The 24,488-nt window shown below is 40.4% G+C and overlaps 1 protein-coding gene across 1 annotated transcript in view; it reads right to left on the reverse strand.

Moving 5' to 3' along the window:
• Positions 1-24,008, reverse strand: part of jmjd1cb (jumonji domain containing 1Cb) — a 336,894-nt gene extending 312,886 nt beyond the window's left edge. Inside the window, exon 1 of the mRNA XM_048550915.2 lies at positions 23,598-24,008. Coding sequence (XP_048406872.1) covers positions 23,598-23,756 — 159 coding nt within the window. The 5' untranslated portion in view covers positions 23,757-24,008. The remainder of the gene's footprint in view (positions 1-23,597) is intronic.
• Between the last annotated feature and the right edge of the window lie 480 nt (positions 24,009-24,488).

Consider the following 24,488-nt stretch of genomic DNA (forward strand, 5'->3'; position numbering starts at 1 on the left):
CTGAAGCAAAGATGACTTGGTAGCAAGGCTTGCTCCTTGTACTATAGTCTTAAGTATTTGTACTTTAATTTTGCATACGTTTTCACCTTTGTGTCTGGAATGAGCCTTCATGAGTCAGCTTTGCCTTTGCGAGTGGACTGTTTCCATGAGTGGGCTGAGTCTCTGTGGTGGATGGGCCCTCCATACGTGGGGTGTATCCTCTAGTGTAGGCCTACCCTCCAGGAGCTTGCAGTGTTTCTGCAAGCTGACCATGTTTCAAGATGGACTGCGTTATCTCTACATACGTTGTGAGGTGTGTGCTTGGTGCCTTTGGGCATAGACTCTGATCGACTTGCCATTTGTCTGGTTTGTTATGTTGTCTAGTGGGCCTCACTGAGAGCCTGAAGGTGAGTAGGTTGTTCCAAAAGAACTGCGGATGCTATAAATTGGGAACAAAAACAAAATTTTGCTGGAAAAGCCCAGAAGGTCTGGCAGCATCTGAAGGGAAAAACAGTTAATGTTTCTGGTCCAGTGACCCTTCCTAGAGGTAATCGGAATGTGAGTAAGGGTGGGCTGCTGTTGGTTTGCCAGGGGTGTCAGTGTGGAACATGTTGCTTTTTTAAAAATTTTGTATGGGTTTCTCATGTACTTCTGTCTGGAGTTCTCTCCTGGCTAGTTATGGTGGGATTTTGATTTTGTTTCACCGTTTTCCCCTTTCCCTGTACAAGCTTTGTTGAATAACCTTGATTTTTTTTGTTGTGTTTTTTTTTGCAGTTTAAAGAGTATAACCTGGAGATTAGAATCTCCTCCCTTTAAGGACAGACTCTGAGCTGGCTGGCCACAGCAACTGTACTGAGCACTAGTCAATAAAGCTAATTCGGTAATGGGACACTGGTCTCTGTGCAGTTCTTTCAGTGCAGCTCCAACAGCACTCGGGAAGCTTGACACTACCCAGGACGAAACAGTCTGCCTGATTACCTCCACTACACTGACACTCTGTAGCATCACTGTGTACTATCTCCAAGATGTACTGCAAAAATTCAGCAATGCTCCTTTGGCAACACCTTTTACAGACTTATGACCACTTCCATCTAAAAGAACAAAGGCAACTAATCTGTGGGAACACCACCACCTGCCAAATTCTCCTCCAAGCCACTCACCACCCTGACCCGGAAATATATCATTGTTACTTCACTTTTGCTGGGTCAAAATCCTGGAATTCTCAAAGGGCATTGCAGCAGTTTAAGAAGACAGCTTCTCCAGGACCATGGGGGAACAAGCAATAAATTCGAGCTAGCCAGCAACACCCACATCCCACAAACAGGCAAGCATCCTCTACAGTGGTATTAGAGATACACTATGGCACAGAAATGGATAGCCACGTTCCATACCTAGGAAGACAGCCTCAACCGTGAATCTTGAGTCCACGTTGTGCTGCAGATGACACCTCAACACTCTGCTGTATCTGTAATATCTTCCTTACTGTCCTGTTTTGACACCATCACCTTGATAACTTGTTACAAGCTCTTCATGTTTATTAGTTTGTACAGTTTTTGGATTACTTGTTACTTTGGTTAGGTCCCTACCATGTGACTCTCATACCTCGCAAGTTATTCTAGTCAGTTGGTTTATCCTCAGCACCACTTTCTTTTTGTAATTATCGCTCTGCTTCAATTAATCAGATTTATAGGTCATCCCTTCACCTGCTCTTCAGCTGTTGACATTTGACTCTCACAGTCTGACACTCTGGATCACCTAGAGAGGCCTATTGTGTGGCCTGTCAACACTCTACTCACACCATGTGTATGATATTTTGGTCTCTCTGATTATGAATTTTGTGCCCAGGTTCTCTCTTCATTTCACCTGATGAAGGGGTAGCCCTTCGAAGGCTTCTGATTTCAAATAAACTTGTTGGTGATGTTTTGTGATTTTGACCTTGTCCATCTCATTCCAACATTGGCACCTTCACATCATAGCCACAAATGAATAACAAATAAAACTCTGGGAAGGACTGAGGGTCAGAGGGACCTTGCTGTGCTTGTAAACCAGTTGTTAAGCTATTAGGTAGTTCAAGCAGTACAAAGGGGTGTGGCTTACCTGCCTTCATTAGTCTAGGCTTACGGTTTCAGAGCAGAAAGGTTATGCTGGAACTATATAAAATGTAGGTTAGGCCACAGGTGGAGTACTGGGTGCAATTCTGGAATCCACATTAAGTAAAAATGTGACAGTACCGCAGAGGTGCAGCAAAGATCTAGGATCTTGTCTGGGATAGAGATGCTCAGTTACGAAGAAAAATTGAACAAACTGGAATTAGAATCATAGAATCCCTAACAGTGTGGAAACAGGCCATTTGGCTCATTAAGTCCACCCAAACGCTCAAGAACATCCTACCCAGACTCCTCAATCTCTAAATTTCCCTTGGATAATCCACCAGGCCTGTACGCCTCTAGACACTATGGGCAATTTTTAGCATAGCCAGTCCACCTATCCTGCACATCTTTGGACTGTGGGAGGAAACTGGATCACCGAGAAGAAACCCACACATAAACAGGGAGAACGTGCAAACTCCACTCAGACAGTTGCCCGAGGGTAGAACCCAACCCAGGTCCCTAACCACTGAGTCACCATGCCACCGCTGTTTTCCTCACAGCATAAAAGAGATTGAGGAGGGCATGATATAAAATTGAGGTGCATAGATAGGGTAGGGTAGACAGGAAGAAACTTTTACCTTGATGAACGATCAATGACGAAGGGACATAATTTTAAAGTAAGGTGCAGAAAATTTACAGGGATGTGAGGAAAAACTTTTTCACCCAGAGTGGTAGGAATGTAGATCTCACTGCCTGTTAAGGGTGGTCAAAGCAAAAGCCCTCACAACATTTAAAAACTCTTATGACATACACTAGCAATGCCAAGGCAACAGGGCCAAGCACTGGAAAACAGTATTTGAACAGTTAGGCATTGCTTTTGATTAGCGCAGATATGATGGGCCCAAGAACCTTTGTCTGCGCTGCAGATCTCTATGACTGCAGAAGCTTTTTGAGGATCAAGCATCAGAGGACTCATTGATGTACTACCATGGAACTGAGGATGTAGCAAGTGTGAAACAGAAATTGGGATCTAATGAGGAATCCAGAAACAGGCATGTGTTTTGTACTTCTGACAAACACAAATAACATCAATATTGTCTCTCATCTAATCAACAGATGCTGCCTGACCTTGTTAAAATGCATGAGTTGGAGAATTCCTGCAGTTTCTTGTTTTTGAAGAGCTTTTAAATCACTCTGTGGTGCATGTATTGTTGACCAAAGGTGACTTTTATTTGTTATCTGTGGAATGACAGTGGCATTTTAAGGCTGCTATTTATAGGCCATCTTGAGAAGGTGATGATCTGCTTTCTTGAATGAGTGCAATCCACAAGAGGAAGGCAGCTTGAGAATACTAATCCAGCCATGTTGGAAAAAATGCCAACATATTTTGAGGTAAGAATTTAAAATTTCTTTAAAATGCAATATGATGCCTTTCCAAATTGTTTTGAATAGTTTAAAAGCCAGTTTCAGACTGGTGTGTCCTGATGGGACTAAACATCGTTGTGCACACTAGCCTGGGTTCAAGTGTCAGCCTGCTGTGAAGATCACAGTCCAAGATTCCCACATCACCACTGCACTGCAGGTAAAGACAGTTTACCTCCAAGTGCTAAAGGTCAGACAAAATGAACTATGACAAGAGAAGGATTCTCTCTCACCCTGAATGCTGGAATTCAATAATGGTCAAAGGGAATCAGAACTACAAAATCGCAACCTATCTTCAAAACTAAGGACCTTCAAATCTAACTAACCTCAACGTTTTTGGTAACTTCCACTGCAATGGCCGCAATTTTCAAATGTCTGCTCTTCACAAACAACATTCCATCTTTTTGGACTCGCCTCATATGAGTGCTGTACTCATATTTCTTGTGCCTGTAGAAATTGATAAACACTTGGTCAACGCAGGAAAGCTGCTTTAATTTGTGCCTTTTTTAAGCACAACTGTATCTGGTCTGGGAATAACATATATACAAGGGAAGGAAACCCTTTCAAATTAACCTTGTTCACCCAACCAAATGGGTGGGTGAATAAAGGACAGTCAGTTCATCTATCTCCTCACTTGGGAGCTTGACAACTTGGGGTATCCCTGACTGGAACTGTTCTGAACTGAGGAATTTTGCCCAGGATCTGGTTGAGACTCACTCAGGATTTGATCACTACATAATGGTCATTGGTAAAACTCGTACAGCAACAATATTCCTTTCTACTTAATTGCTCAGGTTTGCATGGTGTCCATATCTTAGAACACACAAGCACAAAATGATCCATATTCTCAACTGTTGCAAATGGAATCAATACCTTGCAAACATTAATAAGCAACCACACTTGTGGAACCTTGCTTCAATGCTTTTATCTGAAATTCACTATTAAAATTTGGGAAATGTTAAAATGAGAACATTTGGAAAACGTCAGAAAGTAAAGATTTTGACTGAAATCATTTCTAGTGGCACAGTTCTCTCATCAAATCATCAGCTGCGCTAATGTCAAGAATGATGCAAGTCATAGATCACATGGGTGTACCAAATAAAAGCAAAAATAAATAATTCGGCCCCTCAAGCTGCTCCATCATTCAACAAGGTCATGTTTGCATTTCAAATTCCACATTCCCATCTAGCTCTCGATAATCTTTACTTCCTTGTCTTAACAAAAATTTATTTACTTCTACCTTAAAAGATATTCAATTTTACATCACATCTTTCTTATTTTCTACTTTCACATCTTTCTGATGCAGTGTCTTCTGAAGTCACACAAAGTCCCCGAGAAAATTTACCCTCAACTCCATCCAAAAGGGTCCATCTAAACTCCATGTAAAAACAGTGCTGAACAGTTCTGGATTAAATCATAAAAAAAGGTATCTTTTTCACAGAACACAAAAGAACTGCAGATGCTGTAAATCAGAAACAGAAACAAAGTTGCTGGAAAAGCTCAGCAGGTCTGGCAACATCTGTGAAGGAAAAAACCGAGTTAAAGCTCTGAGGAAGGGTCAATGGACCCGAAACATCTTTTTCACATCCACCCTGTCAAGGTCATTCAGAATCTTATACAGTTAAATTGCTTTTCTAAACTCCAGTGGAAACAAACTCAATCTGTCAATCTATCCTTACAAGACATGACTCCCATTCTGAGTGTCAATCTAGTACAACTGTTCTGAACAGTCTCTAACACAATTACATCATTTTTAAATAAAACCAAAATGCATGCAGTGTTCAAACTTAAATGTCATCAATACCTTCTGTAATAAAAATATAACATGCTTATTTTTATGTTCATTATTCTTGCAATAAAAGATAGTTTCCTTCAGCCTTCTTGAATATGTACCACATGTGCTTCTCCATCCAAAGTGTAAATGGGATCTTGGGTTTAATATTTCATTCCACGGAGAACATCTGACAGCACAGCGCTCTATCAGTATGGCACTGGAATGTAAGCAAAGACTTTTGTGTTCAATTCTTTACAAGGGAACTTGAAACTCTGACATGGAGGCTAGAGTGCAACCAACTGAACATCAGCAGGCAAATGAACAAGAAGTGAGATTGGTAGCTTTTATTAGTACTTTGGAAGCTCATCAGATTTTAAAACCGCCACAAAACACTAAATTTATGGAATAGTAGCATTGAATAAATACTTTTTGCCAGCTTTCACAGTCAAAGACACTAACTGCATTCCAAAATTACTAAATATTTTAGGGGCAAAAGGAAGAGAGTAAATAAATACACTATCACAAAAACGAGAGGGAGGGGGAAACTAATTCGGCTAAAGACCGTTAAGTCCTCCACTCTCCCCACCTCTTCTCTACTTCCCCTTAAGTAGCCTCCATCCCCTTACTGCTCCTCAAATGCAATGCAGGCAAAATTATAGAAGTATGTACATATTTAACATTGGTACTCCATTCAAATATTCTTAACTTTCAACACACTTCCTCTGAAGATGGTATTTGATCTTCAGTACCAATGTATAAGCAATGTATAAGGCATTTGATAAGGTTCCCCATGGTAGGCTCATTCAGAAGGTTAGGAGGAATGGGATACAGGGGAACTTAGCTGCTTGGATACAGAATTGGCTGGCCAACAGAAGACAGCGAGTGGTTGTAGAAGGAAAATATTCTGCCTGGAAGTCAGTGGTGAGTGGAGTTCCACAGGGCTCTGTCCTTGGGCCTCTACTGTTTGTAATTTTTATTAATGACTTGGACGAGGGGATTGAAGGATGGGTCAGCAAGTTTGCAGACGACACAAAGGTCGGAGGTGTCGTTGACAGTGTAGAGGGCTGTTGTAGGCTGCAGCGGGACATTGACAGGATGCAGAGATGGGCTGAGAGGTGGCAGATGGAGTTCAACCTGGATAAATGCGAGGTGATGCATTTTGGAAGGTCAAATTTGAAAGCTGAGTACAGGATTAAGGATAGGATTCTTGGCAGTGTGGAGGAACAAAGGGATCTTGGTGTGCAGATACATAGATCCCTTAAAATGGCCACCCAAGTGGACAGGGTTGTTAAGAAAGCATATGGTGTTTTGGCTTTCATTAACAGGGGGATTGAGTTTAAGAGTCGTGAGATCTTGTTGCAGCTCTATAAAACTTTGGTTAGACCGCACTTGGAATACTGCGTCCAGTTCTGGGCGCCCTATTATAGGAAAGATGTGGATGCTTTGGAGAGGGTTCAGAGGAGGTTTACCAGGATGCTGCCTGGACTGGAGGGCTTATCTTATGAAGAGAGGTTGACTGAGCTCGGTCTCTTTTCATTGGAGAAAAGGAGGAGGAGAGGGGACCTAATTGAGGTATACAAGATAATGAGAGGCATAGATAGAGTTGATAGCCAGAGACTATTTCCCAGGGCAGAAATGGCTAGCACGAGGGGTCATAGTTTTAAGCTGGTTGGAGGAAAGTACAGAGGGGATGTCAGAGGCAGGTTCTTTACGCAGAGAGTTGTGGGAGCATGGAATGCGTTGCCAGCAGCAGTTGTGGAAGCAAGGTCATTGGGGTCATTTAAGAGACTGCTGGACATGTATATGGTCACAGAAATTTGAGGGTGCATACATGAGGATCAATGGTCGGCACAACATTGTGGGCTGAAGGGCCTGTTCTGTGCTGTACTGTTCTATGTTCTATGTTCTATGTTCTAAGCTTGTTTCCATTGACATCTACACTTCAGTTCACTCAAACCTCGCAATGGATGAATATCCAAATATCAAAGGCCTGCTCGCCCTGGCCAGTTTTCCTGCTCCCTGCCTAAACAACCATTCCCATCTTAACTTTTGTTACAGCAGAATTGCAATGAGTGTGCTGATAATTATGCCCCACTACTGTATAAACTCTTACAAAATGCATTAAATACCAGTAAGACCACCAAGTTGGCCGACTTGCCTGACTGACTAGAATTGAGGAGAAAAGGAGCTCACATAGGGTTTTTTCCAAAGACAGGTTTTCAAGTTCTGTATGTATCTGGCTTCTCTTGCGCTTGCAGTTTTATAACAAACTACAGCAGCTTAAACAGAGGGATTCGTCAGGCAGAAATTCCTGAACTCAAAAACTCTCAATACCGTTTAGCCTCACATTATCTCCTGCGTTGGTTCAAAAAGTAACAGTATCTGGCACAGTTAAAAATGTGCAGCACTTGATTTACAAGTTCCAAAACTCTCTTGGTCTTTCACCTACATTGCAGTGCAACTTCTATTTCAATTTGTAGTCCCAAAAAAAAAGCAAAACGTATGGTCACTTACATACTGCTCCCTCAAAAGCAATTTATTTTGGGGTCAAAATTAAACTTATTCACTAAAAAGGGAGAAATTGAAGTAGAATATTAGAGATTACAACTTTATCTTCCAGATTCACGTTCATTTTCGCTGTAAAGACGAGACTAATTAGCCGGCTCTTTTGACAACTGAAGTGACATTACAAGGGAAAAGATGAAGTTACATTCCACATTAGCAAAGTTCCCACTCATCACTGCTCCTGCCTGGAAGCCATCATTCTCTCCCAAGTTTGTGCAAAAAGATAAATAATACAAATAGTAATGTAATCCCAAGTCATCTTCTCCTTTATACGCAACCCGCCTACATAACCTTAGTATCATGAAGGATAGGCTGTCAACAGCATGTCAGAGGCTAGGAATTCTGCAGTGAATAACTCGCCTCCTGATTCCCCAAACCCTGCACACATCTACGAAAGAAAAAGATTCCCTACTTGACTGGATGAGTGCAGCTCCAAACCTGACACCATCCATGATAAAGCAGCCCGCCTGATTCTCAGCACATCCACAAACATTCACTCCCTTCACCACTGACATTCCGTAGCAGCAGGCATACAACCCACAAGTTGCATTGCAGAAATTTATAGTTGTTGCATAAAAAGCAGGTTCTGAACGCATGACCACTACCAGAAAGACAAAGGCAACAAATATGTGAGACCACCATCTGGCAAATTACCCTCGAAGCCATTCACTTTCCTGACTTGGACATTTATATTTTCAGTGTCACTGAGTCAAAATCCTGGAATTCCCACTGTAACCACATTTGACATAGGTATATTCACAATGGACTGCAATGCTTCAAGGCAGCAGCTTCCGTCCAACTTCTTAAGCAGAACTTGGGATGGGCAATAAATGTGGCCAACAAACATTCAAAACACATGAATGAAAATAAAAATACAAATAAATACAAACTGCCACTTCAGCCAGCTCCAGCATTTAATAAGATCATGACAGAATTGATTGGGGCCACAAATCCCATTTCCCACCAATACCAATAACCTCAAACTCCCTTGTTAATCAAGGATCTGTCTACACCTGCTAGAAAAATAATCAGACATCCAACCTCCACTGCTCTCTGGGGAAAATAATTCTACAGGCCCATGATCCTCAAAGGAAAGAAAATCCTCATCTCGGTCTAAAATGTCTTAGCTTTAAACCTTGGCCCCAAGGAGAAACATCCAAAAGTATTCACCCTGTCAAGTCCCCTCAAGATCTTATATCTTTCAATAATATTGCCTCCTGATCTATTAAACATCAATGGATTCATGCCCAATCTTCCTCCATAAAATAAGTCTTTCATCCCAGAAATCAGTTCAGTGAGCCACATCTGAACTGTTCCTAATGCAATGAACTGCTTTTTTAAATAAGGTGACCAAAATTAAACACAGTACTCCAAATGTGGTTTCACCAATGCTCTGTCCAATTGCAGAAGACCAGCCACGCTTTTATATTCCATTCTCCAGTAACAAATATCATTATTCCATTAGTCATCCTAATGACTGATTGCATCTGTGTGCTAACCTTTCTTGATTCATGTGTCATGTGTCAGAACATATCTGGTACACAAGTCTCAAGATCTGGATGTCCTTTTGAACAGCAGTGTTCTACAATCAATTTGAATAATATGCTTTGTTGTTGTTCCTGCCAAAGTGGGCGAGTACACATTTTCCCACAACGTACTCTATCTGCCAAACTTTGCCCACTCACTTACCCTATATACATCCTTTTATAGGATGATATCTTGTTCAAAATCTAGTTTCCCATCTTTGTGTCATCAGTGATTTTGTGACCATAAATTCCATCCTTTCATCCAAGTCGTTGAGACAGATTATAAATAGTTCAGCCCTCAGCGCTGATTTTCTGTGACACATCATTCTTCACATCTTGCCAACCTAAAAATTACTCCTTTATGTCAAGTTCCTGTCAGCTCACCAATCCTCTATCTGCGTTGGCAGGTTACCCACTAAACTACAGACTCCTGTGTTGTAACGTTTGATATGGTATCTAATGAAAAGTCATCTGGAAATCTAAGTACACATCATCTCCTGGCTCCCCTTTATCCACTTTCATCATATAGTCAAGCATGATTTCCCTTCTACATAACCACAGCAAATCTGACTTAGTGTCAAGATTTTCCGAGGTTCTTCCAAAATCTCTTCAAACTGGATTTGAGCAATTTGCCCATGGCAGATGTTCACCTAAAAGACTAACATTATCTGGTTTTCATTCTCCCTCTTTTTCTTGAACAGAGGTGTTTTATTCATTTTTTTTTACATATGGTGAGATTTATCCCAAATCTAGGGATTTTCACAAAATCAAAGCTGGCGATTCTACCATCTCAGCAGCCACTTCCCTTAAGACCCAAGGACGAAGTCCATTAGGACACGGAAACTCTTCAGCCTATAGTTCCGAGGGCTCTGAATTAGTTTCAGTTAGTTAGGGGTTAGATTTTCAGACAAGCAAAAGGAAACCACAGATGTACAAAGGTAGGTTAAAAATATAAGAGCTACACAGCAGGGAGACAGAGCCAGTCTTGGACGAAAAACTGACAATGCCTGGGAAAACAGATATGGGAAAACAGCAGATAATCTAAGAGGCCTGGACAGAGACATGTGAGAATTGTTATATGTATGTCATAATAATTTGTATAAGGCTTGCAGGTGTGTATAACACATCAGAATGCATTTTACACTTCACTGGGATCAAGCCAACTCTCCCTGTGTATGCAAGAAATAAATAATCATAATTTAATTCCTGATGTCTTCTATTTTGTTACCAAGTTGTATGATAAATAGTTTCACTAACTTTGTCAATACCTTTTCCCTGTGGATTGCACTTTTTTAACATCTAAATTTACCCCTCCCCTTTCACCCCTTAATTTACAATTATTTGTTGAATGATATTTGGAAAACACAAAGTGAAGGCAGACACAAACTATTTGTTGCATTTATATGCCAATCCCTTATTTTGCATTACTAATTTCCCAGATACTCTTTTACAGGACCAATGTTCACTTCAGGTTTTCTCACCCTTTTTAAATATCTGCACAAACTTACTACCCCTTTCTAAATTTCTCACTTGCCTTTCTCCTGTATTTAATTTTTCCCTCAATCTAATTTTTTTTCACATTCTGCTATGAATCTTCACAGAATAGCATATATTTCATTCAATTTTGTACTATTTTGAACTTCTTCAATGAGCCAGAAATAGTGTGTCTTCATTTTATCCTCTGAAGTGACTCAGCAAACCATTCAATTGTACAATGAACAGCATATCCCGTGAATTAATCATAAATGATGTGGACATGGGTGCTAAAAAATTAACAAAAAATTTACTAAACAAGAACAACAGACTGAGGTAAAGAATAAACTAAGGACAGATTAAATTTAACACATGTGAAGTGATACATTTAACAGCAATAGTAAGGAAAGGCAGTACAAAATAGATTGTACAATTTTCTAGATGATGCAAGAGGCCTGGTGTGCAAAAACAGCGCAAAAACAGATGCAATTTATAAAACATTGCAATCTTCGGTTTTAATAATGGAGACAAACAGTAGATTGTGTTTACTGATGCTTATTTTTGGTTCCACAAAGCCACTCACCACCTGACCTCATAGCAGCCTTAATCCAAACATGGACAAATGAGCTGAATTCCACAGGTCAACATCAGCAATCAATTGCTCACGAGTATGATTGCCTAACTAAGAAATTCCATGTCACTGGTCGTGGATTTTGTAGGTTTTCATGGTTGATGAGCCCAATCCTCAAGCTGCATCTCCAACCACATATCGAGCAGGTATTTCCAGTGCCCAACCAGTGGAGACTGTTTCAGATGATCATGGCCTCATGCTGGCCCTATCGGTTCCTTCAAGAGTTCCGATGCCAGCACATCTGTCCTCCCAGATGATGTGCAGAATCTGTCATAGACAGCATGGATGGTACTTCGCAAAGGCCTTAAAGTGGCGTCTATATGTGGTCCAGAGATAGGGAGGTGACCACTGCACCTCAAGAGCCCTCAAAGTCTGAAAAGAGGTCAAGCATAGCTGGCAAGGGGGTAACGTATATTTATGACTTGCCTCTTCGAACAGGTCAGACGAGAACCCAGACTTCCTGACTTACAGGTAGGGATACTTCCACTGTCCCACAAGAGCCCCAAAACATTGTTGGCAAAGTCCTAGCTACCACCATCTTCAGCTGCTTCAATTATCCTCCGTTCACCAGAAGATCAGAGGTGAGATGGTTCATTGATAAATACGCAGTGCTCAGTACCATTCATACCTTCTCAGATAGTGAAACAGAAACCGAAGTTGTTGGAAAAGCTTTGAAGGTCTGACAGCATCCGTGAACTTCCTCAGGCCCTTCTATGTTCTAAGGAAGAATCACCTGACCCGAAATGTCAACTCTGATTTCTTTTCCCTGATGCTGGAAGACACGCTGAGCTTTCCCAGCAACTTCTGTTTTTGTTTCAGATGTACAGCATGTGCAGTTCTTTTGGTTTTCCTCAGACAGTAGAGCAGCCTCTAACTATGTCAACAAGTCTAGTATTTAGGTTTGTGCTATTAAGTGACAAGTAATATTTGCACAGCACAAGCGCCAGGCAAATGCCCATCTCTAAACAAAGACAAAGACAGTCTAAATACTGCCTTTGACATTCCATGACACAAATCCGTTGTATTGATACCTAGAAAATAACCAGAACTTTGACCAGAAAGCAAACGGGAAAAGCCAGTCAACCAGTACAGCTGCAGTACAACAAAAGGTTAAAAATAAAAAGATGTGTTAAAGCACCTTCTGACTCTGTGCAGCCTGTCCAACATCTGTGAGAAACAAGTCAAGAATGTCATTGTAAACTCTCCACTTGCTTGTATTAGTGCAACTTTAACACTAAACATTCACAGCTTTGAAGAATCACTCCCTCCACAACTGGCAGTTCTCCATACCATCTAAAAGATGCAAAGAAGCAACTCATCACAGGTGGTTTGACAGCACCTTCCAACCATTGCACCTTCTTAACCACAAGCTCTGCCAATGAGGAGCACAAGGGCAGCAGACAGTGGGGAATACCTTCAACTGTAAATTCCAATCCAAGTCACGCATCCTCCTAACTTGGAACCGTGTGATCATTTCTCGATGTGAAGATGCTGGTGTTGGACTGCTGTGGACAAAGTCAGAAAGCACACGACACCAGGCTGTAGCCCAACAGCTTATTTGAAATCACAAGCTTTTGAAGTGTAACACCTTCATCACCTGACTACTAGAATCACAAGCTACTCTCCAAAAGCTTGTGAGTTCAAGTAAATCTGTCGGACTAAAACATGGATCATTTCTTGAGAGATAGTAGGAACTGCAGATGCTGGAGAGTCTGAGATAACAAGGCGAGGAGCTGTATGAATACAGCAGGCCAAGCAACATCGGAGTTTTTTTTTCTGAAGAAGGGTCTAGGCCTGAAACGTCAGCCTTCCTGTTCCTCTGATGCTGCTTGGCCTGATGTGTTCATCCAGCTCTACATCTTGTTATCTCATTTCTTGAGGCTCATCATGTGGAAACTCCATAGCTGTCCCCCAGAAAGAACAGTGGGTGTTTCCACAACACATGGGCTAGAATGATTCAAGAAGACGTCTCATTACAAACCTCCCCAAGGGCAAATACAAATAGTTAACAACAGCTCACCTCATCATTGATGTCCAGAATCCTGGCATTAATTAAATGGAATAAAAGCAAGGGAGCAGTCATAACTTTATAATACAATGGTCAGGCCTTGTCAGGAATCACGCGGTCAACTCGAACCACTGTACTTTAGGCAAGATGTCATGACGTCTGAGAAAACATAGAAGAAACTTTCAAGAATGGTACTATGTAGATTCACTTATGGGAGAGACTAAGACAGAGTTCTTCTCCTTACAAAAGCGGAGGTTTTATGGAGGTGTTGAAAAATCAATTGCTTTGGTAAAGACAAAGTAAGGATTAATCATTATTAATAATAATACTTGCAAGTGCAATAGATGTAGTAACCAGAGGAAAACTGCACAAGATGACTAACGCAAGAATAAAGGAGAAGAAAACTATTTTTTAAAAACACACAAACAGTCAGCTGTCGCAGATAGTAGGAACTGCCGACGCTGGAGAATCTGAGATAACAAGGTGTAAAGCTGGATGAACACAGCAGGCCAAGCAGCATCAGAGGAGCAGGAAAGCTGACGTTTCAGGCCCTGACCCTTCATGGAAGGCATTGTCTAAAAGGGTGGTGTAAGAACGTTTACTCATAACTTGCAAAATGGAATGAGATAAATATTTGAAGGAAAAAAAAATTCTGCAGGACTGGTACAGGGAACAGGAAAGCGGGACACATTGAACTCTATCAACAAGCCACCATGCACATGTGATGGGTAAGTGATCATATCCCATGCTGTAGCATTCTATTTACATTTGTTTAGCCAATTTGAGCTTGTAGATTTTAGATTTCATGTTTGAGCTTAAACCTTTGAATTTGAGCAAGCTTTGTTTTGGTGTTTTATTTTTGTTTGGTAGTTTGACTGGTTAGCTACAAATGTCCAAATAATTTTCTAAATGTTCCCAGATTAAATGCAGTGCGTTGAAGCATTTAGAATTTTGGTCAGTTTTAACAATCTGAAACTTCTCTGAGCATTCAGCAAACGTAATTTCAAGCATGCAAATATTTCAATTTGGATCATAAAGTCCTATTCTTAACTTAGTTGTGGCTCTCCCACACCTAAGTCAGAAATTCATAAGTTCAAATATTACTTCAAAGCTTTCAGTTGACATCAATTTAATCCTGACAGTGTTGCCATCTTTCCGATAAGCCCTCTCAGAAGGACGTAAAAGATCAAATGATGTGATGCAGAGACTAGAAATGGCATTCTCCTGACGATGTGCACATCATTTACCTTCGTACAGCACGAAGACAGATTATCTGCTTATTCATCTCATCACTTGTTGTGGGATTTTTCTCTGTGCAAATTTGCTGCTGTGCCTTTCTTTTGTTACAGCTGTGAACACATTTCAAAAGTACTGTACTGTGAAATACCATGGAATATCTGAGAATAGGACAGACGCTATAATACCTTCTTTGTTTCAAGTCTGCAATTTCCAAATCTTGGCCACCATGTCAGCTTCAAGTCCCTGACTTTAGAAGCTGTCACGGCTTTCTACAAATTGTACTTTTTTTTCGTGTCCCACTGGATTCAAATTTCATGTTCCAAAAGAATTTACTTTACCTGCTAAAGCATGCAATTGTGCACTGAACACAAATATAAACCAGCTGTTTTCACTTAATCAAGACTTTACAGTACTAAAGTACAATCAGTGGGTGCAGACATGAAGTCTGGGGATCTGGTGAATTTCTAGAATCAATCTAACCTTGTCTTGGTTTTGTGTTGAACATTTAAAGTAACAGTATCTCTGTAATACTTCAATAATTAGCTAAAAATGAAAGCAGCATACTATATACAAAACATTATATTTCCTACAAGAAACCTGGTTTTATTTACAAATTAGATATATTATTTTAAAGATTAATCAAATTAAACTGACAAATTTAAACATTTACAAGCGTTTTTCAATGTAAAAAACCAAAAGAATGGTGGATGTGGGCAATCAGAAACAAGAACAGAAGTTGCTGGAAAATCTCACCATGTCTGGCAGCATCTGTAGAGAGAAATCAGAGTTTCAAGTCCAGTCATCCTTCTTTGCAGCAGGAGTTCTAAAGAATCTGATTTTCTCTCCTCAGATGCTACCAGACTTGCTGAGGTTTTCCAGCTCCTATTTTTATTTTCAATGTTTTATCTCAAAACTATACTGGTGCTTGGAGAATAATCCTTTTTCACTCTTAGTACCTCTTCTTTATTTATTAACGGAAGATAAGTTATCCCAATAAACATGAACTAAGACAGAGCTCTTGCCTGTGTTGTCTTTGAAAAATACAAATTAGCCTGAGTTGACAAGTCAAAAGTAACTACCAGAAAATGTACTTAACATTGCAAGGTAGAGGCTGCTATCATCCACATTAAATTACAATCCTGTACACACAGGTGGCACTTTAAAAAGCACCATGTCAAAATAAAACAATAATTAATTAATTTCAATAAAATCCATTTGTTCCACTTCGAAAATAAGCAGAATTACAGTGCTTTGTGCACAATATTCAAAGCATTTTAAGAACCACAACAGCCAGCTATCTTCATCAATAAAACAGCAAATGTAAACCAGGGTGGGGGCAGGAGGGGGTTAAGCCTTCTTTTTACAATCAGTACTGTGGATCAATGCAATGTTGAAGGTCTAATTTGTTATTGGTCTGAATGAATGGATTGACGAAAGGAAACCGATGCTCTCTAATAACTACCATTTAATCAAATAATTATTATGAAAAAATTAATAATTGGCTGACTATGCAACAAAATAGTAACCAAAAGATGAACAGAACATGCTCAATAAGCTGAGAATTAACAATGTCCAGCCACTAAAACAGCTATTTCTAAACAAAATGGTGAGTTCTTCCTTAGAAAGTGTTACATCTTGGCAAAATCAATTTCAGTCATACAGTAGTTAAATTTTGGAATTGATGCTTTGTGAAATACAAAGGTACATAAGTTATACTTCTGCACGAAACTCCTAAATGTTGTAAACTCCAGAAAAGCACTTTAAGATGAAAATCTATTAAATAAGTTTACTTAAAATGCTGAATTCAACTGTTTTACACTTCTCATTCTCTACAGAAAAATATTAGGTAAACATGCAATACTGACTGCCATTAAAACCCTGGGTTAGATTTCTCACTGACTCAAGAATGAATGTACTGGTTGATGAGGTAAATAAGCCAGAAAATTCTAGATTTGAGCTCTTATTCATGCAAAATTTGCTGATTTCAGACAAAGTGGAACTCAAGGCAACAGAACTGGCCTCAGTGACCTTGGACAAGACATAAAGAAAGAACAATAAGTACACAAAAATGTGCACAGAGAGAAAGGAAGAATGCGCACTATGCGCAAATGTAATTGACAGAGAAAAGAGATCAAAAGTTCAAGACAGGTCAATTCAGCAAAAACAACCCAACAGATTCAGAATACACAAAATCATTAAAATGAATACAACCAAAAAAGCATGAGAAATACAGTAAATGCAGAAAGTGGGAATGAAAGTGAAAGCACAGAAAAGCCAGGGAAGAAGAGAGATAATGAAAGGAAGGGAAAGATCGAGGTTGGCAACGAAGAAGAGTGAAGGCCAAAATGTGCCCACACAGGAAACTAACAGGGATAAGAGAAAGAGGGCAAGGAAAGAGAGGACAAACAAATGAAGATATAACCAGTAAAAGAGAAGCAGAGATGGATGTGGAAGAAAAATAAAGCAATTGAGAAAGTGCCAATAACAAACAAGTGAGAAAATACAGAAAGAATAAGACGAGGGCACAAAATTAGAAAAACAGGCAAAGTGAAAACAAACATAAAAGGGAGGACAGAAGAAAAAAGAAGAAAAAGAGTTAAGAGGAAAGAGCAATGTTGAAAAGAGAAGTTGAAAGAAAGAACAAAAACAATGTTCATATTTTTGATCATGTATCAATAAATTTACTGTCAAGTTCAAGGAAGGTTGCATCAGCATCAGATTTTAATGTCACATACATAGCAGATAGCCTTTCACAATTACAGCCACATAGGCAAAGTATTGGAAACTTTAATACAACCAACAAACTGCACCTAGCCGCGCTCTCTGTCATTACAGAAAGTAGAAGAATGTGGAAGTGCACAGATGGAGATGCAGCAGGTAGAAAGGAATCTCTTTCAGAATACAGTTTTCAGAACTTGATTGTCTGCTCCTCTAGAGCGCAATTAAAAGGCAGTGTTTCAAAAACTTCTGAATACAGTCAAAGAAAAATTTGAAATTTTATATCTTCAGCAGCCACTGCTACCACTCAAATTCATTCAAAGCTCCAACCTGGACTTGCTCCTGCGTGAACTTCACAATGGTTTCAGGGTACAATGAACACATATTTGTGTGTGAGTTTATTTTGAATAGCCTTATGATATACATTGTTTTACCTAATGCCCCAACAAACATGCCTCAAAATACAAAAGAGCTTTTTTTAAAAATGTAAAAGATTGTCAAATTACACTAATATGAAAACTTAGCTTAGATGACTTTCACAAACTCTAAACTTTCAGAAGATATGTGATTCATGTTAAATAGTTGTGGTAAAATTAATGTCCAATATACATCACAATTCATGCACTGCATCACAAAAACCATAATTTTATCTGTTACAAATAGTTTCAAAACCTACTGAAACAATTTGTTCCCAAAATGCATAAAATTCTGTCCAAGTATTGGAATATATGTACCATCACGTTGTTCCTAGCTCTAACACCTGGGTCTAGCATTTTGAATTTCTTTTAAATTTAATACTGGTTTCTCCCATCATCACTATCATTGCTACATGACATTGTTTAACTCAAGCTTTCTCCAAATATCCAATTACTTAGATTGCACCATGGCCAAGTTTGATTTAAATCTTAAATGTTAAGTTAAAATGTTTCTCCTATGTTCTACTCATCAATACTCCAAGCCTCAAATCCTAACAAGCTGGCAGTCTCCTAACCTTGCTTCAACTTGGAGCCAGGCAACTGCTTCCTGTCACTGTAAAATGTAGAATCATGCTTATGGTATGCTCCTTCCGCAAACATGAGAATTTTTTTCTTAAGTCAATATAAAAGATACCCAGAGACACTCCTCTCTAAACCATGCATATTATCCTAGATGACACGACCTTCTCAAATCCATGCTTATGCTTTGCTAAACAATTAAGTGACAACTGCAATTTTTCCATTTTGAGCCAACTTTTTGAAATGAGATAACTTTCAAAATTTAGGATCAACTACCTACAATTTCTTCCCTTATTTCTTTCAACATTCTCAAGTAAAGCTCATGAGATCTTGGAAATGGTCTAAAACAAAGTAATGAAACAAAGTGTGAGGCTGGATGAACACAGCAGGCCAAGCAGCATCTCAGGAGCACAAAAGCTGACGTTTCGGGCCTAGACCCTTCATCAGAGGGTGAAGGGTCTAGGCCCGAAACGTCAGCTTTTGTGCTCCTGAGATGCTGCTTGGCCTGCTGTGTTCATCCAGCCTCACATTTTATTATCTCGGAATCTCCAGCATCTGCAGTTCCCATTATCTCTAATGAAACAAAGTCATCAGTTATTTTAATTAAATTGAGAAAGAGCTTATACAACTGGAATACTACAAGAATCTTGACCAATATTTAATTCTTATGTGTTGGAAGCTGTTCAATGCTCAGCATTTAGAAGCAAAAGACAAGCATTAAATGTACTTGTATAATTTCTGATGTCTACAAACGTAATATCACCATGAAAAATACGAATAAAAATTTACTCTTAACTTCATCAAATGTCTGATGTACCCACTCTTCATTATCAACCTCACTAAAACCAACAAAATGAACGGGCAACAGAAGGTTGTATAATACAGCCCATTTCATAATATGAAAACACACACAATCACAAATTGTTACAGTGCAGGTGGTCAATCAATCAATTAATCCTGTCTGCTCTAGCTCTCAAAGCCATTTTCTTGCTTTGTCTCCAAAGCCATGCACATTGTTCCTTCATGCATTACAGTCCAATTCCATTTTAATGCCGCCATTGAACATTGCTCAACCACACTCTCAGGCAGTACATTGCACATCTTAATCAATCATTGCCTGAAAAGATTTCTCCTCATCATTTTTGCTTCTTTTGCCAACTATGTGGAATCTGTGTCCTCTAATTCTTAACCATTCATAAGTTGGAACAGTTTCTCCCCATCAACTGTGTAGACATTGCACAGCACTGAACAGTGCACATCTATCAGATCCTCACAGTCTTCTCTTCAAAGTACTGATCAACAACTTCTCTAAACTATTTTTGTGACTCAAGTTCTTCAACCCTAAAACCATTGTCATTTCTATAGTCTCTCCAACGCACTCACAATCTTGCTGAAATGCACACCCAGAAATAGACACAATACTCCAGCTGTACCAAGCTAGTGTGATATCCAATTGCACGATAACCTCCTTGCATGTGTACGCCATACCCATACTAATAAAGACTAGGATAATGAATTCTGAATCAACTGCACTGCCAATCTCACCTTACATTTTTCTGCATTGAGCTTCATCTGCCACCTGTTCACCCATTCTACCAACTTGTCTTTGCCTTTTTGAAGCTCTACACCACCCCTGCAGTTTACAATACTCCTAAGTTTCAAATCATACAAAACTTTTGAAAGCATGCCTGATAAACCTTAGTCCACATCATTAATATTCATTAGACGCTGACCTTTGGGAAAATGTATGACAAATCTTGCACCTCCCCAAAGCACATCCCTTACACAGTTCTATTGCTTTCTGTCTGGCCAAGTTCACATCAAAGCTGCAACTATCCCTATGATTCCATGAGATGTATTTTGTTCACAGATTGTTGTGTACTGTATCAAATGTCTCTTTGAAAGGCCATGGACATTACATCAATAGCACTACCCTCATCAACATGTTACCTCTGCAAAAAGGTCCACCAAGTTAGTTTGACACAATCTTCCCTTAGGAAATCTCTGCTGCATTTCCTTAATTAATGTGCATTCTTCTTCAAATTGAGTTGAATTAGCAACCAGTCAGAAATACAGCTTTCAAATTCAGTCACAACTGTTACCTCAAATAAAATAACCTCCCATTTTTCATAAACGTTGCAAAGAAATTTTAAAACTATTCCCTTAAAAAGAATTTTTTTGACTCAGTTAAGTCCCAGCAATGGCCATATTATGGCTGAATGTCAGACGTTCTTGCAAACTAATCCTTCAGCACTACCACAAACAGGAAGACTCTGCTCTGATGCTCACTCACAACACTATTATATCAACAGAATTCACGACATTAAAATCAATTTGAAAATCTTGCACAGGCAACTTAATAAACATTTCATTGTTCTGTTTGATTTTGTTTCGCACAGCTTGCATTACATCAGATATACAACATTAACTATTCAGCCTAACTGGTGTGACAGTGTTTGTACCCTACACAAATCTCATCCTGTTCAATCCTGATCACTTGCCAATTTTTGTCCCCTTTCCCTTCATCAACTTCTTTATTCTCCTTTTGAAAAAAAAAATCTTCTTTGCTCTATCACTTTCCAAGTTTGCACACTCCATGTTCTATACCTTGAACAATGAATTTTCCCATTTTCCTGGTCGATTTCATTTACTAACAATCTTTCAGGTATGAGCCAATTTGAACCCTAGTTTCAGATTCGCTCACATTCTCGTCTTACCTACCCATTCAGAATTTTAAAGGCCTCACTTGCATTTTCTCAAACACAAAGCCCATTTAGTTGTCCCCACAGGCATAATATCAAAGTTCCACCATCCCTGAAAATCTTGTTTTGTCTATTCTGCAGTGTTCTTATGGTACAGGCACCAGAAAAATCCCAAGCATATCCAAACCAGAGTCCTATAAAGTTTAACAGAACTTCACCACTTCTGAGTTTGATGTACCTGGAAATAAGTTCAACCTTGCTAGCATTTTAACTTGGAAAACTGACTACAATTATGTTAATTATTTGTTCATCTGTTTTCCAATATTCCTTTACATTTTTACTCCTTACAGTTTCTTATTCTACGATTATTTTTCTTCCCAAAAATCAATTACCACTCACTTAGCCAAGTTAAATTTATCTGGAATTCATCAGCTACTTAACCTCACACTTTGGAAATTTTTGATTGTGTTCGCTATGCTCCTGCGCTGTAATATGATCTTCAGATTTTGATATCCAATTACTTATTCCTATCTCAAAAAAGAAATTATGAACAATAGTCCAAACATTGATCCTTGTTGAACTAAGGCCTGTCTTCACCCTCTTCCAATTTGAATGGCATTTCAAACCTATGACTTTGCTATTCTTCAGCAGATTTCTTAGCCACTCAACTATATTCTCCGGATTTTACCCCAATCCTGAACGCAATACCAGAGGCTTAGTGAAGCTCCAAATACATAATATCTATGTTAACATTTGCTCATCCTATTACCTTTTCAATAAATTTTATCAAGTTAATTAACCATGAAGCAATCTTGCAAAATCCATGTTATTTTGCAACAATTTGCTTTCCTTTCATATTGAAATCATCCAAATAGATGTTTAACACATATCAGAGGAATTTTACTTTGATATTTACTTCTACAATATCAACTAATGGTGACAAGACAAATTAGCATTGACACCTTCAAACGTCCAGAGATACACGACAGTGCTTGAAAACTGGAGCCTACTGTCAAGATCGTGAAGTTTACATTGTTGACAGAAAGAATTGTGTCCATGTTTACTCCGATTGAAAGTTACTTTTTACACAGCACATGGTGTTGATAAAAAAAACGTTTCTGGTCATAATGCGCTACCAAATTTAACTGTGGTCCCACGGAACATATTCGCTATCTTTGTCCTCATTTCGTCTAAATTTGTTGACACAATATGCACATTTTTTCGAAGAAAACGAAGAATATATGGTTTCTAAATTATCCAACTGGCACAAAAGCTATGCGTCCCAGTAGCGATGAAAAGTATCGGGGGGGGGGGGGTTGTAAGAGCGGTCAAGTCTACGCCATACCAGCAGCAACACAATCACAAGAAGGCGCAGCCCCAGAAATAGCTCCAGGACAAATGCCCTGTTATTTATTCTCGGATAACACCAGTGTCGCGACGCCAAACATATGCAAGTACGAGAATTACAAAACATCACGATCGTGCCACGCTCACACTGTAATTACTACATGTATTTCCAACCTCACGGCATTTGCTCTCGCTCTCGAGGACGAGAACATAACGAATAATCTTGCATTTAAAAATGCCCACATGTAGTTTCTTCCGGGGCAGGGTTGCTCGCGCTGCAATCAGAATTGATGCAATGATTTCATGTTAATTGCAAGTAATAAGTTCCAAACCAGATCTTGGCACTTAACAAAAACGCACACACAGGAAACTAAGTGTTTGGACAGAATCTCAAGGCAGCTGCAAAGCTGTGAGGTCCACGTTGTGAGAGTGGCTGATGCACACAAGACCGACATAGAGGTACACAGAGTCGTTGACAGATAGACATGGACAGTCAGAAACACAGAGGAAGACTGTCAGCGACCCAGAGAGACCAAGGCAAAAACACATAAGACACGCCCTAGACATGCAACCACAATCAGGAGATAGTTTCCCATACAGATACATAAACAGACACACACACACACACACACACACACAGGTGTCGACAGCCAGGTCTCCCCCAACACACGGGCATCATGGGAGACAGATCGCCAGACCCCCACTCAGACATCGAGACTTCAGATTCCCTCACAGACCTTCAGAGACAGACTGACAGTAAGATTCCCACACAGACTTGAAGGCAGTCAGAATCCCACACAGACCCTCACCCTCAGGCCCTCAGACAAAAGGAGGCGGTCAGATCCCCAGACAGACCCTCACAGAGGTGGAGGCGGTCAGATCCCCAGACAGACATGGAGACAGACAGACACTCACAGACAGACCCTCAGAAAGATGGAGGCGGTCAGATCCCCAGACAACCTCAGAGAGATGGAGGCGGTCAGATCCCCGGACAGACATGGAGACAGACAGACCCTAAGAGAAATGGAGGCGGTCAGATCCCCAGACAGACAGGGAGACAGACAGACCCGCACAGACGGACAGGCTAATGGAATCGGGGAGAGCTAGGGGTCTGCCTCGGACACTCACCGACAGCTCTCTGTTGGAAGGCTCTCTGTAAGAGAGGGCTCTGATCACCCCGGCTCGCCAGTGCCATTCATGGATTCTGGACACGTCCAGCTCCCGGCCGCTGTCACCCACACACACAAACCGTTTACCGACCAGCTCCGTCCGAGGTCCCGGCGCCATCGCCTCCAGTCCCTTAAAAGCCCGTCGGCTTTCTTGAGCCTCACCGAACAGAGAGACACACACACACACAGGCAAACGGCTTCACCGGACTGACATGTTTTCCCCGGGGGTGGCGGTGGTTGCCGATCAGATGACAACGTAGTTGCCGGTTCTATTCAGTCAGAGAGCCCTAGACGGAGTGTGTGGAGGGAAAGGTTGGGGGGCGGCGCGGGTGTGGTGGTGGTGGACGGTAACCGGCTCCGTGCAACCGCCGCTCGAGCCAGCCAGAGCCGCGCGCGCGCACACGCACACACACACAAGCTGCGTATCCCTCCGCCCTGGGCTCCGTCACCGTCCGCCCCCCGGGCGGGCGCACGCACGCTTCCACCAGACCACCCCCCCAACCACCAAAACCTGAGCCAGACAGCAAATAGTTCCCTTCTACCATCACCATCAGCAACATCTCCACACCACCCTCCTCATTCACGCTGACAACCATGTGGAGGTCACTGCTGTCAGTTCATTCATGACACCCAACACCCTAGACAAGCTATCCCCTGACAATGATTTCTGCCGTAATTCATTCAGAACATGTGGAGAACATTGACCAGATGGTTAATATCACAAACACGTCCTTTAGCAAGACGTGTGTTTCCCTTCAGTTCTGCAGATTTCATCCACCCCGTCCCCGACCCCGACCCCTCTATTCAGCCACGTTGATTACATTTCTAGTTTTTGGTGATGGGCTGCTGA

Source organism: Stegostoma tigrinum, chromosome 20, assembly GCF_030684315.1.
Source record: "Stegostoma tigrinum isolate sSteTig4 chromosome 20, sSteTig4.hap1, whole genome shotgun sequence".
Lineage (NCBI taxonomy): Eukaryota > Metazoa > Chordata > Chondrichthyes > Orectolobiformes > Stegostomatidae > Stegostoma > Stegostoma tigrinum.